This window comes from Rhinopithecus roxellana, chromosome 15 (assembly GCF_007565055.1).
Source record: "Rhinopithecus roxellana isolate Shanxi Qingling chromosome 15, ASM756505v1, whole genome shotgun sequence".
NCBI classification, from domain to species: domain Eukaryota; kingdom Metazoa; phylum Chordata; class Mammalia; order Primates; family Cercopithecidae; genus Rhinopithecus; species Rhinopithecus roxellana.
In genome coordinates, this window is record NC_044563.1 from 47,900,521 (window position 1) to 47,924,644 (window position 24,124).

The 24,124-nt window shown below is 35.3% G+C and overlaps 1 protein-coding gene across 9 annotated transcripts in view; it reads left to right on the top strand.

The window, feature by feature from the left end:
* DLG2 (discs large MAGUK scaffold protein 2) overlaps nt 1-24,124 on the top strand; it is a 2,272,173-nt gene that overhangs the window by 1,709,267 nt on the left and 538,782 nt on the right. For all 9 annotated transcript variants that reach the window (XM_030918836.1, XM_030918835.1, XM_030918840.1 and 6 more), the window contains one exon: nt 12,809-12,945. In XM_030918836.1, the coding sequence (XP_030774696.1) occupies nt 12,809-12,945 (137 nt within the window). The remainder of the gene's footprint in view (nt 1-12,808; nt 12,946-24,124) is intronic.

The following is a 24,124-nucleotide window of genomic DNA, read 5'->3' on the forward strand; positions in this document are numbered from 1 at the left end:
AAGTATACTTATGAAAAAAAGATACAGTGATCTTTATTTAGCTCAATAATTCATTTTAAAAACTAGTTTTGAAGCTGGGTACAGTGGTGCACACCTATAGTACCAGTTACTTGGGAGGCTGAGGTTGGGGGAATCCCTTCACCTCAGAAGTTTAAGTTCAGCCTGGACAACATAGTATAGACCCCTGTCTTTTAAAATAAAAATAAAAAATTAGTTTTCAAGTATCTACTTTGTTCATAAAACCCCTGGGCATACAAAATAAAAGGGTTATTTCCCTCTCACCCTTCAAAGTGGTAACTATCCAACGTGGAGGAATGAGACATTCCTACAACAAATTTGTGCATATCACAGCAGTTATTTATGGCAGCTACCTATTGTGGTTAGTTGGTGTTCATTAGCTGTTAAATGTTCTAAATATCAATGCTTCATATAAATAATTACATTCTAATTTTATGTAGAAAATGATGTATCATTAAAAGTGAGATAAAGGCATTTGTTGACTAGTAAGACCAGTGAAGATAGCTAAAAATTTCAGAAACTATGCATAGAACATGGTCAACCTAAAAATTCAGGCCAACTCAAATGTTCAGTCCAAACAAGATCTGATAAATGCAGTTCTTAATTAAGTGTGGTTTACTTCACAGAATACAGTAAATAGCAAAGCAAACCTTAAAGTTCACTGGCCTCCTATCTAACTCAGAGAAGAGAGAGCTGACAACAACAAAAAACTCAAACCAACTAACTCAGTGTCACATGGTTAATAAGAGAGCCCAAACTAGAATCATTATTTCCTTAAGTCTCAGTTTTAAATAACAATAAAAATGTTTAAGAATAGTCCATAGAGGAATAGGAACAGCTCCATAAATCATGCTGCTATAAAGACACATGCACACGTATGTTTATTGCAGCACTATTCACAATAGCAAAGACTTGGAATCAACCCAAATGTCTATCAGTGACAGACTGGATTAAGAAAATGTGGCACATATACATCATGGAATACTATGCAGCCATAAAAAAGGATGAGTTTGCGTCCTTTGTAGGGACATGGATGCAGCTGGAAACCATCATTCTTAGCAAACTATCACAAGAACAGAAAACCAAACACCACATGTTCTCACTCATAGGTGGGAATTGAACAATGAGATCACTTGGACTCGGGAAGGGGAACATCACACACCAGGGCCTATCATGGGGGGAGGGGGGAGGGATTGCATTGGGAGTTATACCTGATATAAATGATGAATTGATGGATGCTGACGAGTTGATGGGTGCAGCACACCAACATGGCACAAGTATACATATGTAACAAACCTGCACATTATGCACATGTACCCTAGAACTTAAAGTATAATGAAATTTTAAAAAATTAAAAAAAGAAAAACATTGTCAATTAAATTATCAAAATTAAAAAAAAAAAGAAATATAACTGTGTCTGTCATTGGTCATTTTTAGTGTTCCTTTAGAGAAGAGACTGACATACTCTTCATTAATTCTTCACCACCCAATACGGTAGTTGGCACATTTAAAAATTCTCAACATGCACTTTTTTCCCTTTGAGCTAAAGCAATCAACTAAAGCATACATAGCTTTCTTAATGTGGGATGCTTGACATTTGAAAGTATACCTATGAGATGTGACCATTTGGTCTTTGAACAATTCAATCATTAATTCTTTCTGCAAATATTTATTGAACAGTTACTATATGTCAGCACTGTGCTAGCATAGTCTATTTTGTGCAACCCCTGCTTTCTAGGATCATATAATTTTGTTAAAAAGGAAAAATCAGTGCACATAAGAGATTAATCTGTAAGGTGATTCAATCTAACTGCCTGTTTTCCATGCTTTTATCCAGAGTTCTGCGAATTATTGGAGAAAAAAACCTAGAACAGTGCTATTATTAATCCAGTCTCCAAATCCTCACTAGACAATCAACACAGCTCTTTGCCATTTTATGCAATTCTCTAAGCTATTAAGTCGTCCATTTTCCCTAATAGCTATTCCAAAACATCTACACTTTCTTTATTCTCTGACCTTACTACTTCCCTCATTCTTGGTTGATGATTATCCTTTCTTGTTACCAGAGTAAACGGAAGATGAGGATTTCTTTAGGGTTCTGTAATTAACCTACAATCTTAGCGTTCATCTCTACCGTCCTTTCCTCCTCTTCTAATTCAGTGGAGGGAGTGATCTCTTATCCTCATTTATTTACTTATTGGATACTTGGATAGGCTGAATGTACATCAATGGATACTACAGACATGGTTCTTTTCCTCGTGGAGACTGCACTCCACCTAAAACTACTTATTACTTTCACCTAAACCTTTTTCAGTTTCTCTACTAAGCCATGGTATCTCTCAATGCTGGGTCTTCGAGTATGTGTTTCCCTCTGCAGGGATGATCTCTCCCCAGTCAGTTATTTTCTTGGTTCATTGTTATCTTCCAGGTCTCAGATTGCATATAATGTCCTGCAGTTATCCTTCTCTGACATTATCCCCTCTGGCCCAAGGTAGGCTGCCCACCTATATGCTCCCATAGCCACTATTCCTCTCAAAGAAGCACTTACCACATTACTGCATTTTCATGGTTTTTATACTTGTCCTACTCTGTAGTAGAAAATAAGCTGCATGAGGATAGAAACATAGATCTCTAATTTACTGATATAATAACAATATTTAGGCTGCTACACATAAGTAAGTGTTTAATGAGTTAAATAGAGGAAGAAGGGCTGGCATAGAAAGTTAGTTCTACTGGAGTACAACTTAGAAATGGGAGAGTTTGTTCCATGCTTCTTCCCTAGCTTTTAGTGGTTGCTTACAATCTTCGGTGCCCCTTCGCTTATAGATTCATCATTCTAATCTCTGTGTCACTTACCACATAAATTCCTCCCTGTGTATTTTTTGTTTCTGTGTCCAAATTTCCTCTTCTTATAAGGGCACCAATCATTGGACCCTAATCCTACCCTGATCCAGTATAACCTCATCTTCTTAAGTTACATCTGCAAAGAACCTCTTTCCAAATAAGGTTAATTACATTCACAGGTACCAGGAGTTAGAACTTCAGCACATCTTTTTGGGGGACATAAGTCAACCTATAACAGATGTCATGTGAGTAGATTGTGGTGTATGGGGCCAGATGGATGGGATTAAGGATGGTTTGTAATATAGAAATAGAGGTAGCACTATAGATCAGTGTCTAAAATCTTCAGTTATTATGGTAAGGAGGTTGTGGCAAGTCGAAGAGATCTTTTCAGGACAAGACAGAGGAATGGCCAAATCCATAAAAGAAGAAAAGCATTGAGGCTGAGGAACTGAATATTCTAGAGAGAGAAAGGGAGGGGGAAAAAAGGAAGAAGTAAAGCCCTAAATTGGAGGGGAAGATTTCAGTTTACAAAAGAAAAATAATGTTTCTTCCTTTGAGCAAAGGGAAAGCAGAAAGGATAGGTATACAAATGTGAATTTTTCGAATAAAATAGGCATTAAAGCAATGTGCTAAAGGTATGAGTGGGTATTACAAGATACGTAGTAGGAGAAAAAGTTTTGGGCTGTGGCTATATTAAGTTAATTGGGTGATCTGTGAGCAATTCTTCAAGCATGATTGAAGATGCTCTTTGTCAGTGCATTAGAAATTTTAAACAGAATCACTTCTTTCAACCTCAAATTTTGTCTTTGGAATCCAGAGAGAATCCAAAGAGTAAGAAGATAAAGCTTTGGCTTTTAATTAACCATATTGGCAGTGGCCAGTGTGATTAACTACTCTCTCAAATTAAAATAAAAGATGCCTTTTTTTTTTTTTTTTTTTTTTTTTTTTGGTATTTGTTAAAGCAAAGTTTTCTTTCTAAAAAGGAAGAGATGTCAAGTAGTGTGTTATCAGTATAGACCAGTTCCTACAGGGAATGGTTTTTTTTGTTGTTGTTTAGCTGAAATGTATGCACATTCATAAGTTAAGTTGCCTGTGAGTGTGGGCAACTCAGACAGGGCCAGCCAGGGTTCAAGATACATTCTGTGTTTCCTTTAATAAAACCATGTAGACAGAATGTGTAGAAAACTACTAGTGCTTTCTGTAAAGCAGTAAACACCTTATCTAGCAGATCCTAAATAAACTCTGACAGGACCACTATGCTTAATAATTTTGAATTGTTTAGCGACACCCCAGAGCCCTCTCCTAAGAAAGTCACATGAAATAAAATTGAACCAACTCATTGAATGATTATAAGACATCATGGGGCTTAGTTCTCTACACCCACAAAGAATATTCGGGTACATTGTAATCATATGACTTTTCAAAGCATTTGAGTCTTTATTCTGAGCTTCAGCACAGTATCAATCTCTGCTACCAAGTTTCTGCTTCAGGCCCCACCTCTCACTGACACCTCCTCCTCAGCGTAGGCGGGCAGCAAGGGAAAAGAGTGAACTGTGATCCGTTCATGGTGTTCTCTTTTTACAGGATGGGAAAAAGATTTTGTGTGGAAAAACTTTCAGTTATAAGACTTTAATCAGGTTCAGACTTTCCTGTGCTTATGCCTGCATTTCTTATGTTTGACATGAGGAATCACTGTTTGGAGATATGCAAGAAAATTGAAAAGATGAACCCAGCTTTGTATAATTGATGTAATCCTGAAATTCTGTATGTGCATCAAGTGATTGCCAAACAGGTCATTTTTAATTACTTGAGCAATTAGGTGTTTAAATTTGGCAAGCCTTTTTCTTTTACTAGAGTACTGAAATATTCACTGATTTTACTTCCTTTTGTGAAATGATTACTTACATTTTTCTGTCAGCTTTGTTTATGACCCACATGCGGTAATGTTTAGTCTTATTCTTAATAGCCCAACATTCCACAGTAGGTGGTGTTATAATCAGCATTTTGGGGTGAGAACTACCAACTCTTTTCACTGACTTTGTTTTATAATCGACTACTTTGTCATCATGTGATGGTCCAGAGCTATTTCTTTATCATGGACACTTCTTTTCAAAATGGTAACCAATTCTTTAGTTGTTACAAAACTATCACTTCCCCAAAATCAGTGTTTTGGCTATTTTCAGTTTCCTTACACAAATCTTCATCCGATTTGAGTCCGGAACTCATTGTATTCATTTCAGTAGGGACTACTCTGGCTTACTGTATCATAAGTACATGTTTTGATTGCCAGGCATTTTTGCTTCAATTTTCAGCCCAGTAAAGTGGGACTTTATTAGCCCTGTGTGACATAAATCAGGACGGTTGACTCTTTAGTCATTTATCCAGCCTAGAATCCGAAGATATGTTGGTTTTAAATGTGCATTTTCTTTTATCAGTTCTAACTTCACCTATCAAGACCCAGTCCAAATGCTAAAACTTCTGTTAATTATTCTCCTTCTCCTCTAAGAAGTAAGTCATGCTCCCCTCACATAATGCTAGTAGCAATATAGAACTCATCCAAACCAGTTAGATTATGCCAAAGTGTTAGTGTCCTGTTTTCCCAACAACTTGACAGTTTATTGAGAGCACTTTATTTATCAAGCATCTATTATTGCCAGTCACCATAGAATATAGATATACTTACTCCTTTATTACAAAGAAATGGAAGCTCAAATTTGCACAGTTATAAGACGAAAGAATCAGAAAGTGAAGGTGCCTCTGCTGTTGTCCCATTGCCTGCTCAGTGCTTACCATAAACCCTGAGAGGTTGAGGATGGAGAGCTCATCAAAGTTTACCTGAGGCAATGTGATGCCTTATACAGTTACTGACTGCACCTACCATGGCTCACTGTTTCTCCCCTTTGCTCATTCAAAGCCACTAATTTCATCTTTAAGGGGGGATTTTCTGAGAGACATGGGACTTTCCTTGTCCTCTTATATTCATTAGTTCATTCATTCTTTCATTTAATACATATTTAAGAGGCAAGTATGTACCTGCTTTTGTTATACTTGCATAGTACAAAATAGACCAAAAAACTGTCATCACAGAGCTTACGTTTTCATCAAGGAGACAGAACGTAAAAAACATACAAACAAAATATGTAGATGATTTATATAGTATATTACAAGGTAATACGTGCTAAGGGAAAACGAAAACTAGAGCAGGGTAAGGAAAAAATATATACAGTCAGGGGACAGCATTAAATAGGGAGCTTAGGTTCCAGCTCCTATAGAAATTGATACTTGAACAAAACTCTGAAAGAAGTGTATTCCATGTAGCAGAACAGCTGTAGCAAAGACCCTAAGTTGACAGTCTATGACTATGTCTGAATACTCTAGAAATATCAAGGCTGTAGGAATACAGCTAACAAGAGAAGTGAAGAACCTCTTTGAGAACTACAAACCATTGCTCAAGGAAATCAGAGATGACACAAACAAATGGGAAAACATTCCATCATCATGGATAGGAAGAATCAGTATCATGAAAATGGCCATACTGCCCAAAGTAATTTATATATTCAATGCTATTCCCATCAAACTATCATTCACATTCTTCACAAAATTAGAATAAACTGTTTTAAAATTCTTATGGAACCAAAAAAGCACCTGAATAGCCAAGACAATCCTAAGCAAAAAGAACAAAGCTGAAGGCATCCATAGCTAGCCATATGCAGAAAATTGAAGCTGGACCCCTTCCTTATACCTTGTACAAAAATTAACTCAAGATGAATTTAAGACATAAGTATAAAAGCCAAAACTATAATAAACCTAGAAGAAAATCTAAGAAATACCATTCAGAACATAGGCACAGGCAAGAGTTGATAACGAAAATGCCAAAAGTAATTGCAACGAAAGCAAAAATTGACAAACAGGATCTAATTAAACTAAAGAGCTTCTGCACAGCAAAACAAACTATCATCAGAGTTCCAGACAACCTACAGAATGGAAGAAACATTTTATAATCTAGTCATCTGACAAAGGTCTAATATCTAGAGTCTACAAGGAACTTAAACAAATGTACAAGAAAAAAAGACAACATCATTAAAAAGCACGTAAAGAACATCAACACACTTCTCAAAAGAAGACACCCATGCTGCCAACAAACCGGAAAAAAGACTCAACATCACTAATCATTAGAGAAATGCAAATCAAGACCACGATGAGATATCATCTCACACCAGTGAGATGGCTATTATTAAAAAGTCAAAAACAAAAACAAACAAACAAAAAAAACCAGATACTGGTGAGGTTGTGGAGAAAAAGGAATGTTTTTACACTGTTGATGGGAGTATAAATTTGTTCAACTATTGTGGAAGAGAGTGTGGCAATTCCTCAAAACCTAGGGGAAAAAAATTCAGCCTACCAATCCCATCACTGGGTATATATCCAAAGGAATATAAATCATTCTATTATAAAGATAAATACACATGTATTTTCATTGCAACACTATTCCTAATAGCAAAGACATGGAATCAGCCTAAATGCCAATCAATGATAGACTGGATATAGAAAATGTGGTTCATATATACCATGGAATACTATGTAGCCATAAAAAGGAATGAGATCATGTCCTGTATAAGGACATGGATGGAGCTGGAAGCCATTATCCTCAGCAAACTAACACAGGAACAGAAAACCAAACACCACATGTTCTCACTTGTAACTGGGAGCTGAATGATGAGAACACATGGACACATGGGGGAAATAACACACACTGGGGCTTGTCAGGGGGAGGGAAGCGGGGAGGGAGAGCATCAGGAAGAGGAGCTAATGGATGCTGGGCTTAATATCACATTGATGGGTTGATCTTTGCAGCAAACCACCATGGCACACACTTACCAATGTGACAAATCTGGACATATTGCACACGTACCCCAGAACTTAAAATAAAAGTTAAAGGGGGGGGGAAAAAAAAAAGAAATATCAATGATGTAAGTATGTTTTGAATGGAATGAAGGAGGGAAAAATTAGCTACTGAAGGGAAGAGATGTGAAATTAGTAACAGGGATGGGGGACAGGGGCATAAGTCATGGCATGCCTTAGCCTGTCTAGGTCTTATAAGGTAGACAGCCTGCCCCTGCTTTAACAGAGTCTATGCAAGAAACACCCAGGTAATTTGTGTTTGGTCTTATTGCTCAGTGGTCCTAGCCCACATTTGTCTTCATAGAATAGCTATCCAAAAATTAATTGCATTATTTGGTCTTAGAACATTGCTTCAGACATGTTTCAACTACACTCACCCATATGAACTCACTTTTGGGTCATTATTATTATAGCGTTTCTGGTCAATGGATAAAAATCATACAGTTAGATAAAAGAAATAGATCTTTCTAGTGTTCAGTAGTGCAATAGGGTGGCTGCAGTTAATAATAATGTATTATATATTTCAAAATAACTAACAGCAGAATTAAAATGTTCCTAACTCTAAGAAATAATAAATGTTTAAGGTGATGGATATCCCAATTATCCTTATTTGATCATTACACACTGTATACTTGTATCAAATTATCATGTGTACCTTATTTACATATATTATGTATCCATAACAACTAAAAATTAAAAATGGAAAAAAATTCTTTACATTTACTTTGGCCATGCTCTATAGCAGCTGGTAATACAATGAACAGTATGTACTCAGGAGATGCTTATTGAAAGAATGGATGTGTGAATGAATAAATGAATGAGGATAGATGCAATCTTATAGCACAGATGGATACTTCCACCTGTAAATAAACATATATTCTCAATGTAGACATAAACTACAGATTTATTTATCATCTTGAATATTTAGAATATGGTTAATTGTTAAATAAATTTTCATTGTTTTTAAACACATGCATGTTACATCAAAGTAAGGGAAATTGGAAAAATTACTAGTTGTGTACATTCAGAAACATGCTCTGGCTCTGAGAGGGACATTTACTAAAAATACTTTGCTTCACCTTCAACAGAGTCACTAGTTAAAAAGAAGTACATGAACCTAATCTGAAGAAAAAATGTTACTCAATTTTTATCTATCTATCTATCTATCTACCTACCTACCTACCTATCTATAGTATCCATAGTGATTTCATTGTCTTTGTGCAGTATTCAACTTCAAATATCAACTACATACTTGCTGTCTTTGTTGGACTTAACCGTCTTTATGGTGCTAATTTATTTCTATAGCTCTTCTGTAGCTAAGACCCTGGCATTTACTGCTGGCATCATGGATGTAAACTGGAGTCTCTGAATTTGTTTTAACCTTCTCCTTTCAGAGTTTGGAATAACCTCTGTACTTTTATAAATGTGGTAGATTGATCTTAGTATGTGGCTAAGAAACTTTTGTAAATATATTTTTTAAACTTCCCTATATTCATATATAATAAAGTAACAGTTTTGGGAAACATGAGCTGATATGTATTTTAAATTTTATAGGAAAAGCCAATATGGGGTATTTTACTCTTTGGTTATAATTTGCTTAATAAACAAATTGTAAATCTGAGGCAAACAAATATATTCATGGTTCCATGGGGTGGCAAAGCATCAATAAAAATAATTACCCACATCACAAGGAAATTAGATAACACTTGCTTTAATTGCCCTATCAATTTAAATCAATTTTCCATTTATTTTTAACAACTATTATGGTTAATTTAACAATCTTTGCATTTCAAATATAATTCCAGAGATGTTGCTTTATAATTTACTATGCCATCATTTTCCAATTAACTATTTTTGCTGTCTTAAGGGCATATAACTTTACCCAATATTTATTCAATAAAAGTATAGTGAAGTAGAGTTAATATTTTTAAGTATTTTTTATTATTGTTTTTATAAAATGTCAAATATTTTAATGATAGCTTTATTATTCTACTAGGTGTGTGGTTTTTTAAAAAAAAGTCTTAAGCCAAGTAAGCTATAGAAATTATGTCTTTAGTCAAAAGACCTTTGATCAATATCTATCTTCTTGAGTAATTTGCATGTTAATTATCTTATGATTGTAAAATGCAATGAAAATGTATGCGGCAAGTATGGTACTGAATGAGCATTCAAACATACTCTGAAACGGATTTTTAAAATCCTTGTACCTGGCCAGGTGCGGTGGCTCACGCCTGTAATCCCAGCACTTTGGGAGGCGGAGGCGACCAGATCACGAGGTTAGGAGATCGAGACCATCCTGGCTAACACGGTGAAACCCCGTCTCTACTAAAAATACAAAAAAAAAGTAGCCGGGCGTGGTGGTGTTCGCCTGTTGTCCCAGCTGCTGGGGAGGCTGAGGCAGGAGAATGGCGTGAACCCTGGAGGCGGAGCTTGCAGTGAGCCGAGATTGCACCACTGCACTCCAGCCTGGGTGACAGAGCAAGACTCCATCTCAAAAAAAAAAAAAAAAATTGTCATACCTTTATGGAGTCTATTATTCCTTTAAAATGATCTCATAATAATTTTTTAAAATACATTCATGCGTCATTTAACAATGGGCATCCATTCTGAGAAATACACCATTAGACAACATCATCATTGTTACGGGAACATAATAGAGCGTACTTATGCGAACTGAAACAAGTAGACTACTACAAGCCTAGGCTCTATAGTATGGCCTGTGGTTCCTAGGATACAATCCTGTATACCATGTTACTGTACTGAGTACTGTAGGCAATTGCAAAACAATGATAACTATTTATGTAACTTAACATACCTAAACATAGAAAAAGTGCAGTAAAAAATAAAAGGTAAACAATGGTACACCTGTACAGGGCATTTAACCATAAATGGAACCTATAGGACTGGATATTGCTCTGGGTTAATCAGTGCATGAGTAATAAGTGAATGTGAAGTCCTAGTACTTTATTGTACACTACTGTAGACTTGAAGAACACTGTACACTTAGGCTAGACTAAATTTATTTTTAAAAAGCTTCAATAATAAATTAATCTTAGCTTACCATAACTTTTTTACTTTATGAACTTTTTATTTTTTAACTTTTTGACTCTTTTGTAATAACACTTAGCTTAAAACAAACACATTGTACAGCTATACAAAGTATTTTCTTTTTTTTATTCTTATTCTATAAGCTTTTCTTTTTTTTTTTTTTTTACACGTTAAACTTTTTGTTAAAAATGAAGACACACACACATACATTAGCCTAGGTCTACCCAGGGTCAGGATCATCAATATCATTGTCTTCTACCTTCACATCTTGTCCAACTGGAAGATGTTCAGGAGCAATACCATGCAAAATGTTACAGCATGGATCTGTCATCTCCTGTAATAATAATGCCTTCTTCTAGGATACCTCCTGAAAGAGCTGCTTGAGGCTTTTCTACAATTAATATTTTTTAATAAGGAGAGGGGTACACTCAAATATAACAATAAAAAGCATAGTGTAGTAAATACATAAACCAAGAACATAGTTATTTATTATCATTATCAAGTATTATTTATTCTTTACAATTGTATATGCTATACTTTTATATATATGACTAGAAGTGCAGTAGGTTCCTTTACACCACATCACCACAAACACATGAGTAATCAATATGCTATGATATTACAATGACTATGATGTCACTTGGCAATAGCCATTTCTCAGCTCCATTATAATCTTTTGGGCCCATCATCATATGTGTAATCTATCATTGATCAAAACATTGTTACGCAGTGTGTGACTGTCCTCTATTGTTATTGCTTCATAGTTTAATGTAAGTTAAAATTGTATAAGCCATAGTACAGTGAAAATCATCTTTTAAAAGAGGCAATCACAATGTTTAAAATGATTTGATATTCTGCCATGTTATAAAAATAATAGTCTAAGTATACATTTTAAAGTTTTTGGCCAGACATGGTGGCTCATGCCTGTAATTCCAGCACTTTGGGAGGCCGAGGTAGGTGGATCAGCTGAGGTCAGGGGTTCAAGACCAGCCTGGCCAACATTTTTAGTCTCTACTAAAAATTTTAAAAAGTAGTCAGACATGGTGGCATGTGCCTGTAATCCCAGCTACTAAGGAGGCTGAGGCAGGAGAACCACTTGAAGCTGGGAGGCATAGGTTGCAGTGAGCCGAGATCATACCACTGCACTCCAGCCTGGGCAACAGAGCAAGACTGTCTCAAAACATAAATTAATTTGTTTATTAATCAATTTTTTAGCATTCTTTTTATTCTTTATTTTCTAATAGAATATTTTTAAAGAAGTTTTTTTATTTTTTAGACTGTATACTGGAATAATTCACTTTTTTGTGTGACTAGCCTCATAATCAATCAGTTAATAACAATAAATGCTAGAAAATATAAAATATGACAAGGTGGCAAGAGAAGAAAACATGAAAAGCAAGCATCTAGCTTCTTTTTCTTATCTTCTCTCTGAAATTATTACATATATTTAAACAGTGTAACTTATTCATGGCTCTTGTCTCAGAATTTGTGCAATTTTTGAACAATTCTATTTTTCATCTTGAAATATCAAGAGTATCCAGGTCTCTGCCCAAATGATTGGTAGTACTTCTGTTCTCTATGCTAGAGTAACAACAGCAATGAAGATGAGCCCCTAGACCAACAATGAGCAGGACTAAATTTGTCTTTTTCCTGGCTCACCTAGGACTCCTCCACATACTTCACCTGATCCCTGCTCTAACCAGTTACCCCTATAAACAGGATAGCTGAGGAAAGCGGTTAGGCATACAGTCTGGAAATAGAACAAAACTACTTACATGGGGTTGACTTCAAAATCTGCCTCATTTGCATTAATCAACAACCCTTCAAATGTTTAAATAACAAACTAGATTGAAATACAATTTTTAGTGTTATTTATTGCTGTTACAATAAGTTGAAGATTCATTTTTAAAAACTGTTAAAATGTGGCTAACTGCATTTTCTAAAAACAACTACAACAACAAAACAAGGCTTTCCATTTTCTGTTCCTTTCTTATAGGTTTAGGCTTCAGTATTGCAGGAGGTGTGGGGAACCAACACATTCCTGGAGACAACAGCATTTATGTAACTAAAATTATAGATGGAGGAGCTGCACAAAAAGATGGAAGGTTGCAAGTAGGAGATAGACTACTGATGGTGAGTGTGACTCCAGCAAAACTGTGTGTGTATTTATAAAGCTCTTGTTTTCCAGTGTAAGACTGTCTTTGTCTGTTCAGGCTGCCATCACAAAATACCACAGGGTGGGTGACTTAAAACAGCAGAAATTTATTTTCTCACAATTCTGGAGACTATATAGTCCAAGGTTCCAACCAATTAGGTTTTTGGTGAGGGCTCTCTTCCTGACTTGCAGGTGGCCACCTTCTCACTGTGTCCTCACATGGCCTTCCCTAGGTATTTGTGCAGAGAGAGTTCTCGCTCTCTTTCTCTTAAGGCCACCTCTTATAAGGCCCAGTCCTATTGGATTCCAGCACCATCTTTAATTCATTTAACCTTAATTATCTCCTATAGAACCTATCCTCAAATAGTCATGGGGGGGTTAGGGCTTCAGCATATGAATTTGTGAGGGGTCTACAATTTAGACCTCGGACAAAAATTGAAAAGAAGAGACAGCAGATTTATGAGTAAGAGATCTCAAAAGTATATGTACAATGTATCTATTTTGTTGACATTTTCAAAACAAATTTAAATTTTCATTAATTTTCTTAGATACACATGGTATAGGGATTATCTGTTGTCCTTCCAATATAATGAGTCTCCTATTAGGGAGAGCAACTGCTATTTATAGACTGCTGGAGAGGTAGGGTTTGTATAACAACAGAAACAGCACCTGGCTTACTGATAAGCGTATATCCATGGTCCTTTGTGCAACCAGAATAGACACAGCACCTGACTTCCAAGAATTTATAATCTGAGTTCTGCTACATGTGTAAATGGATCTCTTCCTTTCCTCCCCCTTAGGGTTATAGCTATTTCATTTGCCAGCTTCTCACATGCTTCAGGAGTCCTAGGCAGTGATTGACATTGACACACAGCCAGTCTTTCTGAACCATGGAGTTATATGATAACCTAAAGCAAAATTAAGGCAATTATAAGCAACAAAGCATTTGGGACTGTGTTAATAAAACTGCCTTATGTCCATTTACTGTTGTATGCCAAAATCTACAGGATAATAATCGAATATTGAAAATTAATAGTAGGTAGCTCTCAAGTAAGATTAGCGTATCTGTCTAGTCACATGTCTACCCTTGTAAAACAGGACTTCTAATCTATGTCTGCAAGGAGCCATTATCTCCAACAATTTTGTGAGAAGTCTCTGGGGAGGATCAGCCCCCAATCTCAACAGAAGATTAATTTTTATGACCTGTGCAAGTTTTGGAGTTGAACCTCCAAATTTTATATTTATTGTGCCTACTTTCCCTCGGCTTTAGAGAGCTATGTTTAATCGCAGTGGTCTAATTTCATAGTTGCCAATGACCTTTGTGTTCAATAAGCTTTGTGTTAGATAAGATCTTTGTAATAATCTTGATAGCTAACATTGACCTGGCATTTACTAAGTTCCATGTTCTTTTATAAAGGGCTTTTTTGTAATGTAACGTATTTCTAACAGCAACACATTTTATATAAGCAAAAAAGAACTGAGATGTAGACAGGTTTTCTGACTTGCCCATGATCATATGTTTAATAATGGACAAAACTGGGTTTCAAATTGAGGCAATCTGGCTAGGACCACTCATTACCACCAAGCTATACTGCCTGTTGTACAACATGTTTTCAGTAGTTTCCTTAAATTTGTCATTCAGTTCTTTCCTTTCTTCCTTTATTCATTATTGTCATTCATTAATTACTTTTTTAACAAGTATGTGCTCTCCACCTACTGTGTCCCAGGCAGTAGCCCCTATTCAGGAAGGAACTCTGTCATGAGAAAACTGGATGGGCAAAAAATATACCATTAATGACTTCAGTCAAAGTTAAATTTAAGAGTTTTGGGCTGCTTTACCACCTGAAGCCACTACCACTTTCATGCTCAAGAAATTCTGAATTTTGTTTTGTTCGTTTGCTTGTTTGTTTTTGATGTAAAAGTTTGTTCTTATGATATTGTTCTATCTTCTGGACAAGTAAGGTTGTTATTAGGGTACAAGACCTGAACAACTTCTCTCTGGAATATAAACTTTATTGCTTGAAATGTTGTCTTGGGAATAGAATAAATTGTGATAACCATATTCTACATAGTGCTACATAGAAAAATGAAGAGGACCATTTCATTCTCAAGTAATGACTGTCTTAGATAGTTACTGGTTTGACCTTTGACTCATCGTTCCATAAGAGTTTGATTGTAGGCAGATCTTCCGGTATTTTTTCATTTACTGCTATTGTACAATCATGGTAAATGCTATGTGCTTGTTTCTTGAAGTTCTGTTTAGGTTTTTTTTGTTTTATTTCCAAATTAAAAAAAAAAACAAAAAAAAACAAAAAAAACTTGCTCCAAATAATTCTGTCAAAGGATTTTCCAGGTACTACACTATTTTTTATTACCATTTTGTTGATATTCATTGTAGATATAATGATTTCAAAAATAGCTGTGACATAATCCTTAACTGTTTTGAGTTTTAAAGCATAGTTTTGTTTTGCTTTTTTAAAGAACCTTCAACAGTAATAGGTCTCTCCTCTCTTATGTAAGGAAGACGTAATTAGTACTTCCAAGTTGAAACTGGAAATGAAAGAAAATGATTCATTTTATACTTTGCAAGCAAAATAACCCTGAAAAGGAGAATAAAGACAAAATCACTGAAGCCACCCTACAGAAACAATTATCTTGCTTCAACCCAAAAATATTTATTAATGCTCTCTTTCTGTCATTCCTTTCCACCTCCTCTTCCCTTTACTATCCTACATTCATATTCTTTGTATCTTCCCCCTCTTCTACTCTCCTCCCACAAAGGAAGTACAAATGATTTAGATTCTATGATGTACCAGCTGTACCATACTCTGCATATTTTTCTCTAAATATGCTATTCTTTCTAAAGCAATTTGTACCACTTCCTTCTGTCACTTCTTAGGAAAAATTCCACCATATATTATTCACTCGGAGTTCTGTAAGTAAACTGGTCTAAAATAAAACTCCATTAATTTCTTTAGATTTTCATGGCTGAATACTCACAATTCAGGAAGTTTCCTAGCAACTGCCCTCTACTGAGAGCACAGTCATTTTTTAAAGAGTTAGTAATAACAATAACTCTTCTAGTTTCTCAAGCAAAATAGCTATAATGTTGGGCATCACCTGAATCATACCATCTATATTGGGTACTTTTTCTCCCTGAAATTCTTCTTATATCTCCGAATTTAACATATCTATCTTAAAGGCCATCTTTTATCAACTCTTGCTTGGTACATCAGAAAAGCAAGCTTGTGAAGTAGTCTCTGAGCTCCCATAGAACCCCCTTTAAGGGTGTAATACCTCCCAAAAGCTGTTTATTAGGTAATAAGTATCATTAAAATGTTTTCCTTAAAATTCTGTTAAAATATATTTTTCTATATATGTCCCCCTTTATTCATAGCTCTGTCCCTTGAAAACAAGAAGGTGAAGACTAATTCCTCTTCCACATATGTTTGAAAGAGCTATGTCTTTCCACTTTTCCACTTCTTAGTTTTTTAGGATGCTTTAGACCTTTTCTCTCCCTTCCAGTAAATTTTATCACACATTCATTTATCTTCTGTAAATAGATTACACTTATTACAAAATTTCTTTAGATTCCTTACAATCTTATTTCCCACTTTAAAAATTCCACGTAATAGTATAGCATCTGACCTTTGCAAATATTCTACTTTAAGAAACAGTTATTCTGTCTGTCACCTTTGCAATAAGCCTCTTGGTATTTTAAATAAGATGACTATAATGTCAGACCACTCTGATGTTTGATGGGTCAACCCAAATACATGGTATATGTTCTTTTTAGCAAAATTATATTTTTGAAAATTTCCTTGGCTACTTAGAATTTATTGTTCTCTAGAATTTGTTTTGTTTTTTAAATGGTAAAGTGAGAGTGACATCAGATTTTGTGGATTGTACCAGTGGTTTAGTTTTGTCGTCTCAGACAAAATAGATTCTCTTGGCCTTGAAATTCAGTGGTAGTCAGAGTTTAACAGCATAACAGATTTTTAAATTCTTTCATATATTTTCACATATTGGCTTTATTAAGCACTTCCAAGGTGATATACGTAGCCCAATATATTAGAAAAGTGTTAACTTCTTCCCCCTTTTCAACATAAACCGGAAATGTTGAATCCAGGATAATTCGATTGTCTTCTCTGCAGGGATAGCATTAGTTATTAGTTGTTAAAGCCCCTCGGCACATTGTAATTTAAGGTTTAAAATCTTAGCCTCTTCTTTCCATAAACCCTGCTTGACATTTAAAGAAAAAAGTTGTCAGTGAGAGAACTTTTATACCTTTTACAGAGAATTAGTTCTTGTGTTTTCTTTCCTTAAAGGGAAGTAGTAAGTGACAGGAAAAGTAACAGAGACATTGAAGTCAAGTGGAAAGACCTTGGACTCAGATGAGAAAGCTGGATTTCAGTCACAGGCACCTAGCACTGATTTTACCTAATCTGTCTTGGGCAAGTCACATCCATCTTTGGTCTTCTATTTTGGCCTCTATACCATAGTAGCATTATATTAGATTGGTATTTCCAAAAGTATGCTTTAAAATATTGTTCTCTTTTCTGTGTCACATGAATAGACTCTGTGGCCAAATACATTTGCTAAATTCTGCAACTTGTATCCCAATCCTCTTGTAGATTCTCAATGGATTTTAGCATATCAAAAATTCTATGAAGTCCTGCCGTCAAGTAAGCGATTTGATTTTGATTAACATATCTGTTTTATCATGGAATCTTCTTCTTAGAGTAATACTTAACAAATCACCTAAAACTAGTGTTTAGTGGAATATACTCGGGATGTGCTATGTGTGAGCATCTCTTATTTTTATTTGAAAATAAGTATCCTATAGTAAAGACATCAAATACTTTTAGGAAATATGAGTAGAAACAATGCAAGTTTCTGAATGAGTATTAGTTATGATGACTGAAATTATTGCTGTTTTTGGTAAATTTACAAAATTGCCTGATTTCATCCAAGTATCAATAAGAAAATCAAATTGAAGACATTGCGAATATGTAGAAATTATCTGAATAATGAATGGGATGTTAAAGCACATTCATTGGTTATACCAATCTTAGATATCTTAGAACCAAGACCTGTAACTCTCTGAACATGTCTCTTTCCTACCCACAACACATTGCTTTCATCTTGAAAAGATCTTTTGCCTACAACACCTCATTTATTCTTAACCACCATCTTTGAGAGGTAGTTAGGACAGTCATTACTGTTATTCTTATTTTTCAGAAGAGAAAGTTAGAACTCAGAGATGACAAAGGGATTTCCAACATGACATAACTAGTAAATTGTAAAAGTGGATTCATACATAGATTTTGATGTCCTAAAGTTAAATTCCTTTCACTGGTTTTATCAACATCTCTGATTCTTGATTTTGGGTTATATGTTTGAATCTCAAGGTAAGCTCTTGAACACTGTGAATACCCAATCCTCAGTCAGCCCTGAATAATCAAATCAGGATTTCTGGGGCAGGGATCATGCTTCATTTTATTTATTTTTTTTAGGTTTCCCAAATGATTTTAATGTGCAGCTAGATTAAGAACCACCATCCTACCTTGATCTAACCACACCCTAACCCATTCTGCTGCTACCACTGCATCTCCTAAGGACAACTTTGGTGGTAGTGCTCATTCTATCAAGCCAGTAGAGTATAATTTAGCAATTTCCTGCAATTGGCTAAAGAAAATTTAGAACAGTTCACTCTCAAAATTCTGTCCCCTGAGGTTAGACTCACTTCTGAAACAGCGGGATAAAACCTGGACAACTGTTTCTTGAACTCTCTTCTAATTTATCTCAAATGTAAGAAGTTATAATACAATGTAATTGCAATGACATATTTTATTTAAGGGTTAGAACTTCCTATGGCATTCTTTTTTATTTTGCTTATACTCAGTGTAATAGCCCTCTTTATAGAATTTGCTCTATAAGTATCATATGTTGCTGTCATTTTAAAATTATCTTAATAGCACACTCCATCAGTAAAACACAAAAGGTTGCCACTAATATATTTCTCTCCTCTAAATTACATATATATCACTATGCTAATATATTGTTCACGTTTTAAAACATATGAAAATGGAAAAAGAAATATAAATATCAATGTGATTAATATTAATAGAAATGTGAATGTTTTCCTCTTGTACCCAGTGGATTGCCCTAGGGTTCATATCATACTGTCCATTTTGGTGACCTCTGCTAGAGAAGAAATTTGAGTAAATCAAAATAACCATTCTTGCTTGCCCTCTCTCTTTATATGGAGTAAAAGGTTAAGAAATGAATTAATGATTAATGAAGGAAGAATAAAATCACAGTGATGGAGCTTTTACTGTGTACCTTATAAACTAATATGATCTGGTGCTAACATTCTGTACCAGCTTTTCATCCTCATATCCTGTGCCTGGAACAGAGCAAGTATCCAATAAATGTGTATTGTTGCTTGAATGACCTTCATTCTTATTGCTTTCCTCTCTGACTCAACACAAATATAAAATAGAATGCAACACAAATGCTTCATTCTTTCTATAAAATAGGGAATTTTGATTGCTTTTCCTTTGGTGTTCTGCAATCATTTTTTAAAAACTTAGCTTACTACTTCAACACTTATTAAGTGCCAAGTATTTATATTGCATCAGCTAGGGGAATAGAGATGCATATGATCTAATCAGTTGCCCTTGAGAAGGTCATTCTTGGAGGTGGGAAGTGGCACTATAGGAATAACTGTTTCACAATGTAGGGAGTGATGATTTCCACATAAAGAGCCCCGAATAGTAGCAAGATCAACAAAGCATGATGTCTGATTATGGCTGTTTGATTTCTATTTGTATGCTACTTTATATCATACAGAGTCTTTTCAACTTCATGGTATCATTCTTTTCTCATAAACACAAATCAACAAATAAATAAGTATAATTCCCATTTTACATGTAAGAAAATGAATTCTTAGTAAATATGTTAACTGACTTAAATTCATGAAACTAGGAAATAAACCAGATCCGATCTGATTCTACATTCGAAATTACTCTCACTGTATCAAGTTGCCTTCGTTTCTAGAAACAGCAAGGTTTAACATGTGACTATTATTTCTAGTAAATTTAAGTCTATTCACTGGGCTTGAGAAATTAACTTTCTTTTTTCCCATTCTGATTTTCATTACTCATGAGAAGATGCTAGGTGTGTCCCATAATGAGACCACTGTACTTAGCTTCTGTTCTTTCTTAAAGTTTTTGTTCTTTCTCATTTAGAGTTAATTTGGCTCTAACTATAGCATACATATTCATTTCTGAAAAGATGAAAAACAAGAAAATATTTATTATCCAAAGACAATCATTACTAACATGCCTTTTATTTATTAATAGTTATTATTTTGAATACCTTTTATTATAATAGTTAATTTCAGAGTACTATGGAGATTTTAATCCTTGGTTTATGCATATTTATGTTCATAGTATTGGCATTACTACATTGGATTGGTCTGCTTTGTAATTTATCTTACAACCTAATGATCAGCCACTTTGTTTCCTTTTTAAAAGTCAACTTTAGAATTTTCTTACCAATGATTCTGGAGTTCCACATTTCCTTGTACTATGTCTTAGGTAACCTTAATGTCTGTAATCACCTCCCAGTTCATCCCACCATACTGATATTCCTGCAAGAACATGGACAGGTCAGTATCTCTCCATCTCTATATTGCCCATTCCTCTTTATTATCATATTCTCATGCCCCCACACCTCCCACCTTCGTATTATCACATTTATGTTTGCTTACACACATTCAAATTCCCACAAAACTTGCCATGCCTCCTTGCAAGTCTCTTGGCGCCTCTTTCTTCAGCTGGTTTGCCTTCCTTTGTCTGCATCGTGTTCAAATTCAGTGCTCCCTCTTCTGTTTGAGAGAATGAGTCGTCTCACCTCCAGCCTTTCTTGGCCTCAGTCCACTTTCCTATTAGCAAACACACAGCCAGGCTGCACATATGTCCCCCTCTGTGTGTTGCACCCGACAGAGAGCACTTCAATCAAACTCACATGATTTTTTTCCTTGAAACCAGGCCAGTTGCTCAGTGTTCACCATTATAGGCAGCTACTTGATGCAAATGAAAAAAAAAGAATAAAAAAAAATGACAAACAATGACAAGAGCAACTAGCCAATCAGTGTAATGTCCCTTCTCACTGCACACAATCAGCTCCAGCTGTAGGCCCTTTATCTTGAGAGTTCATAGGATAATGCACACACATAATTAACCCAAACAAACTCACTTTTGTGGAAAACATTTTGAAGACTTCAGCACAAAAGAGCACTTTTTGGTCCAAATCCGTTACTATTCTGAATTTTTAAAAAGACCACACAGAAGCTTCATCAGCAGCACCCTAATTAAACTCATCAGTTCACAGATGTTTATAAGAAAATGATCAGCGAAAATTTTCACCAAGAAATCCTGTTTACAGATGATGACAATAGTATTAGTGATAAGAGCTAACATCGAAAACTGTATTGTGCCTGTCACTTTATATAGGCCAACACATTTAAATCAATAGTCTTTTGAAGCAGTAACTGCTATCATTCCTGTTTTACAGATGTCAAAACTAAAGCTTACAAGGTTAAACAAGTCTCCCCAAATCACACAGCTAGGAAGCACCAGGGTCCAGGTTTCAGTATGCATGACTCAAAAGCATGTGCTTTTAATCACTACATTCTGTTGCCAATATCATAATACCACCTGTTCTGTGACTGAAATCTATGTAAATTTTTCAGTATTTCAGTCACCAAATAGAAACTGAGTGAACTACCACTATTTTAAACTACTATTATTATTCTCCCCAATATCCTCTTGCCCCATTTCTCACCACTACCTTTCCCTCAACTTCTGCTTTATGGTCTAAATATTTTCCTAGTGGTCAGAAGACTCTGTTAGCAAAGTCACTCTATGAAAATGCTGTTGAAGGAAATATTTTCTGGATCATTTCACTGCCCACCTTAAAAATGGCAAAATGTGCAATTTAATAAGCATTGACTACATTGACTACTCTTTCACTGATAATCTAATGAGCTGTGTACTTTCCGTACTCTGGGGAGAGAGAAAATAAGCCCTTGTCAGAAACAGAGCTTTGGTCTGTTGTAAGTGTCACTTATAATCTAATCCAGTTAGTTTCTAGCCTTTGGTTTTTATTTTTAATCATTATTGACTTCTCATTTCCCCTGTGTCATGGCACCAGATGCTGTTTCTTTTCTGTTCTCTCAGTAGAGATGATGTTTCTGTGGGCCACAGTCACCGTATTAAAAGCTGCCTTAGGCAATCTTTTTTTTTTTTTTTTTTTTTTTTTAGAGGAAACAACCACTTTCATAAACATTTTAAACTGTAGACCATCACAAGTAAATGTTCATTATCGGCCAGGTACGGTGGCTCATGCCTGTAATCCCAGCACTTTGGGAGGCCGAGGTGGGTGGATCACCTGAGGTCAGGAGTTTGAGACCAGCCTGGCCAACATGGTGAAACTCTGTCTCTACTAAACATACAAAATTAGGTGGGAGTGGTGGCTCATGCCTGTAATCCCAGCTACTCAGGAGGCTGAGGCAGGAGAATTGCTTGAACCCGGGAGGCAGAGGTTGTAGTGACTGTGCCATTGCACTCCAGCTTGGGCAATAAGAGCAAAACTCCATCTCAAAAAAATAAAAAGAATAAAAAATAAGTCATTATCTAGGCACAAGTGGTAACTGCCCTAAAATAAGTGATTAATCAAATGTGTAAGAAGGTTTTGAAGAGACAGTGAGATATATTAAGCTGCTTTCCATTTTACTTATTTATTTTTTGACTGGTCAGTGTATTAAGATGATGCAATATACTCTAACCACTGGATTAAGTGGGAAATGTAATGATTCCTCAAGCTTTTATAATATTTTGGAATTTATTCTACTTTTACATGTAAACTCGAAAAGAAACCTTGTTCTCCTAAAGGGAGAAAGAACAGGTAATATGAGCCCTAGCTTTTAACGAATCAACATACAAATATAATCTCATTTTCATCTCTTAAGGAGGCTTGTGATCCAACTGACGGCTTTGACAACTGGAGGTAGTGTGACCTCTTTGTTGCAAGTTAATCTCTTTAAACAACAGTTTTTCTCATCCGTAAAATTTTCCTGATTAATAGTGTCTACCTCCTGGAGCTATTCTGATGATAAGTTATATGATTCATTTCAAAATATATGACATAGTACTCCTAAAATATATGACATGCAGGTATTAAATAAACATTAGTTATTATTATCATTTTGTTATTTCTGTATTATTACGGGCTGCCATTATCAACTGTGTTCTCCATACCTGAAGTTCCTCTACATTCTCCCTCTCTGCATGAGTCTATTCTTCTATCCATTCATTCCACAAACAATTGTGTATTATAAGAATGTGGGTTTCATGAAAGCAAGGACCTTGTCTATCTGGAAGAAGTAGTAAAACTGAGTGGTTAACAGTATGGTTTCTGGAGCCAAACTATCTAGCTTTGAATTCTGCCTCTGACACTTACCAGATCAATGACTTGGGGAAAGTTTCTTAACCTCTTGGAAACATACTTTTCTCATCTATAAAATAAGGTAATTATAATAGCTACCTCATAAGTTATTGTGAAGGTTTGATTGTGTTAATATATGTAAAATACTTTGAAATAGTGTGCCTGGCATGTAATATGGGCTATATAAGTGTTTGCTATGATTATTGATTATCATTTATATTATTTACCATATCTCTATTATCTGGCACAGAGCCCAACAAATAACAGGTATGCAGGAAACATTTGATCAGTGAATAAACAAATGCCAGACACTGAAATGAAAAAAGAAATAAGGGAATGTCTCTTATCTAGAAGAGAAATGTGAGAGGTGCTGGAGAAGCTTATGGCTTAGTGGAGAACTCACAGTCAGCATTCAAACACATCAGTCAGGTTCATTTCTCTCCAGTTCCACAGTCCCTGACCTGGGCTACATCACCAAGGATTAACTAGCACATGGAACTTATATAGCAACATGGAGCAAAATAATAAAGATTATGAATAGTAATACTGCGAAATATGGTATAGCTAAAGTGCTAGATAGTATAGATAATATGTACTATAGGAATTCAGTCCAATGCTTCTGGCACATTTAATTTTACATTA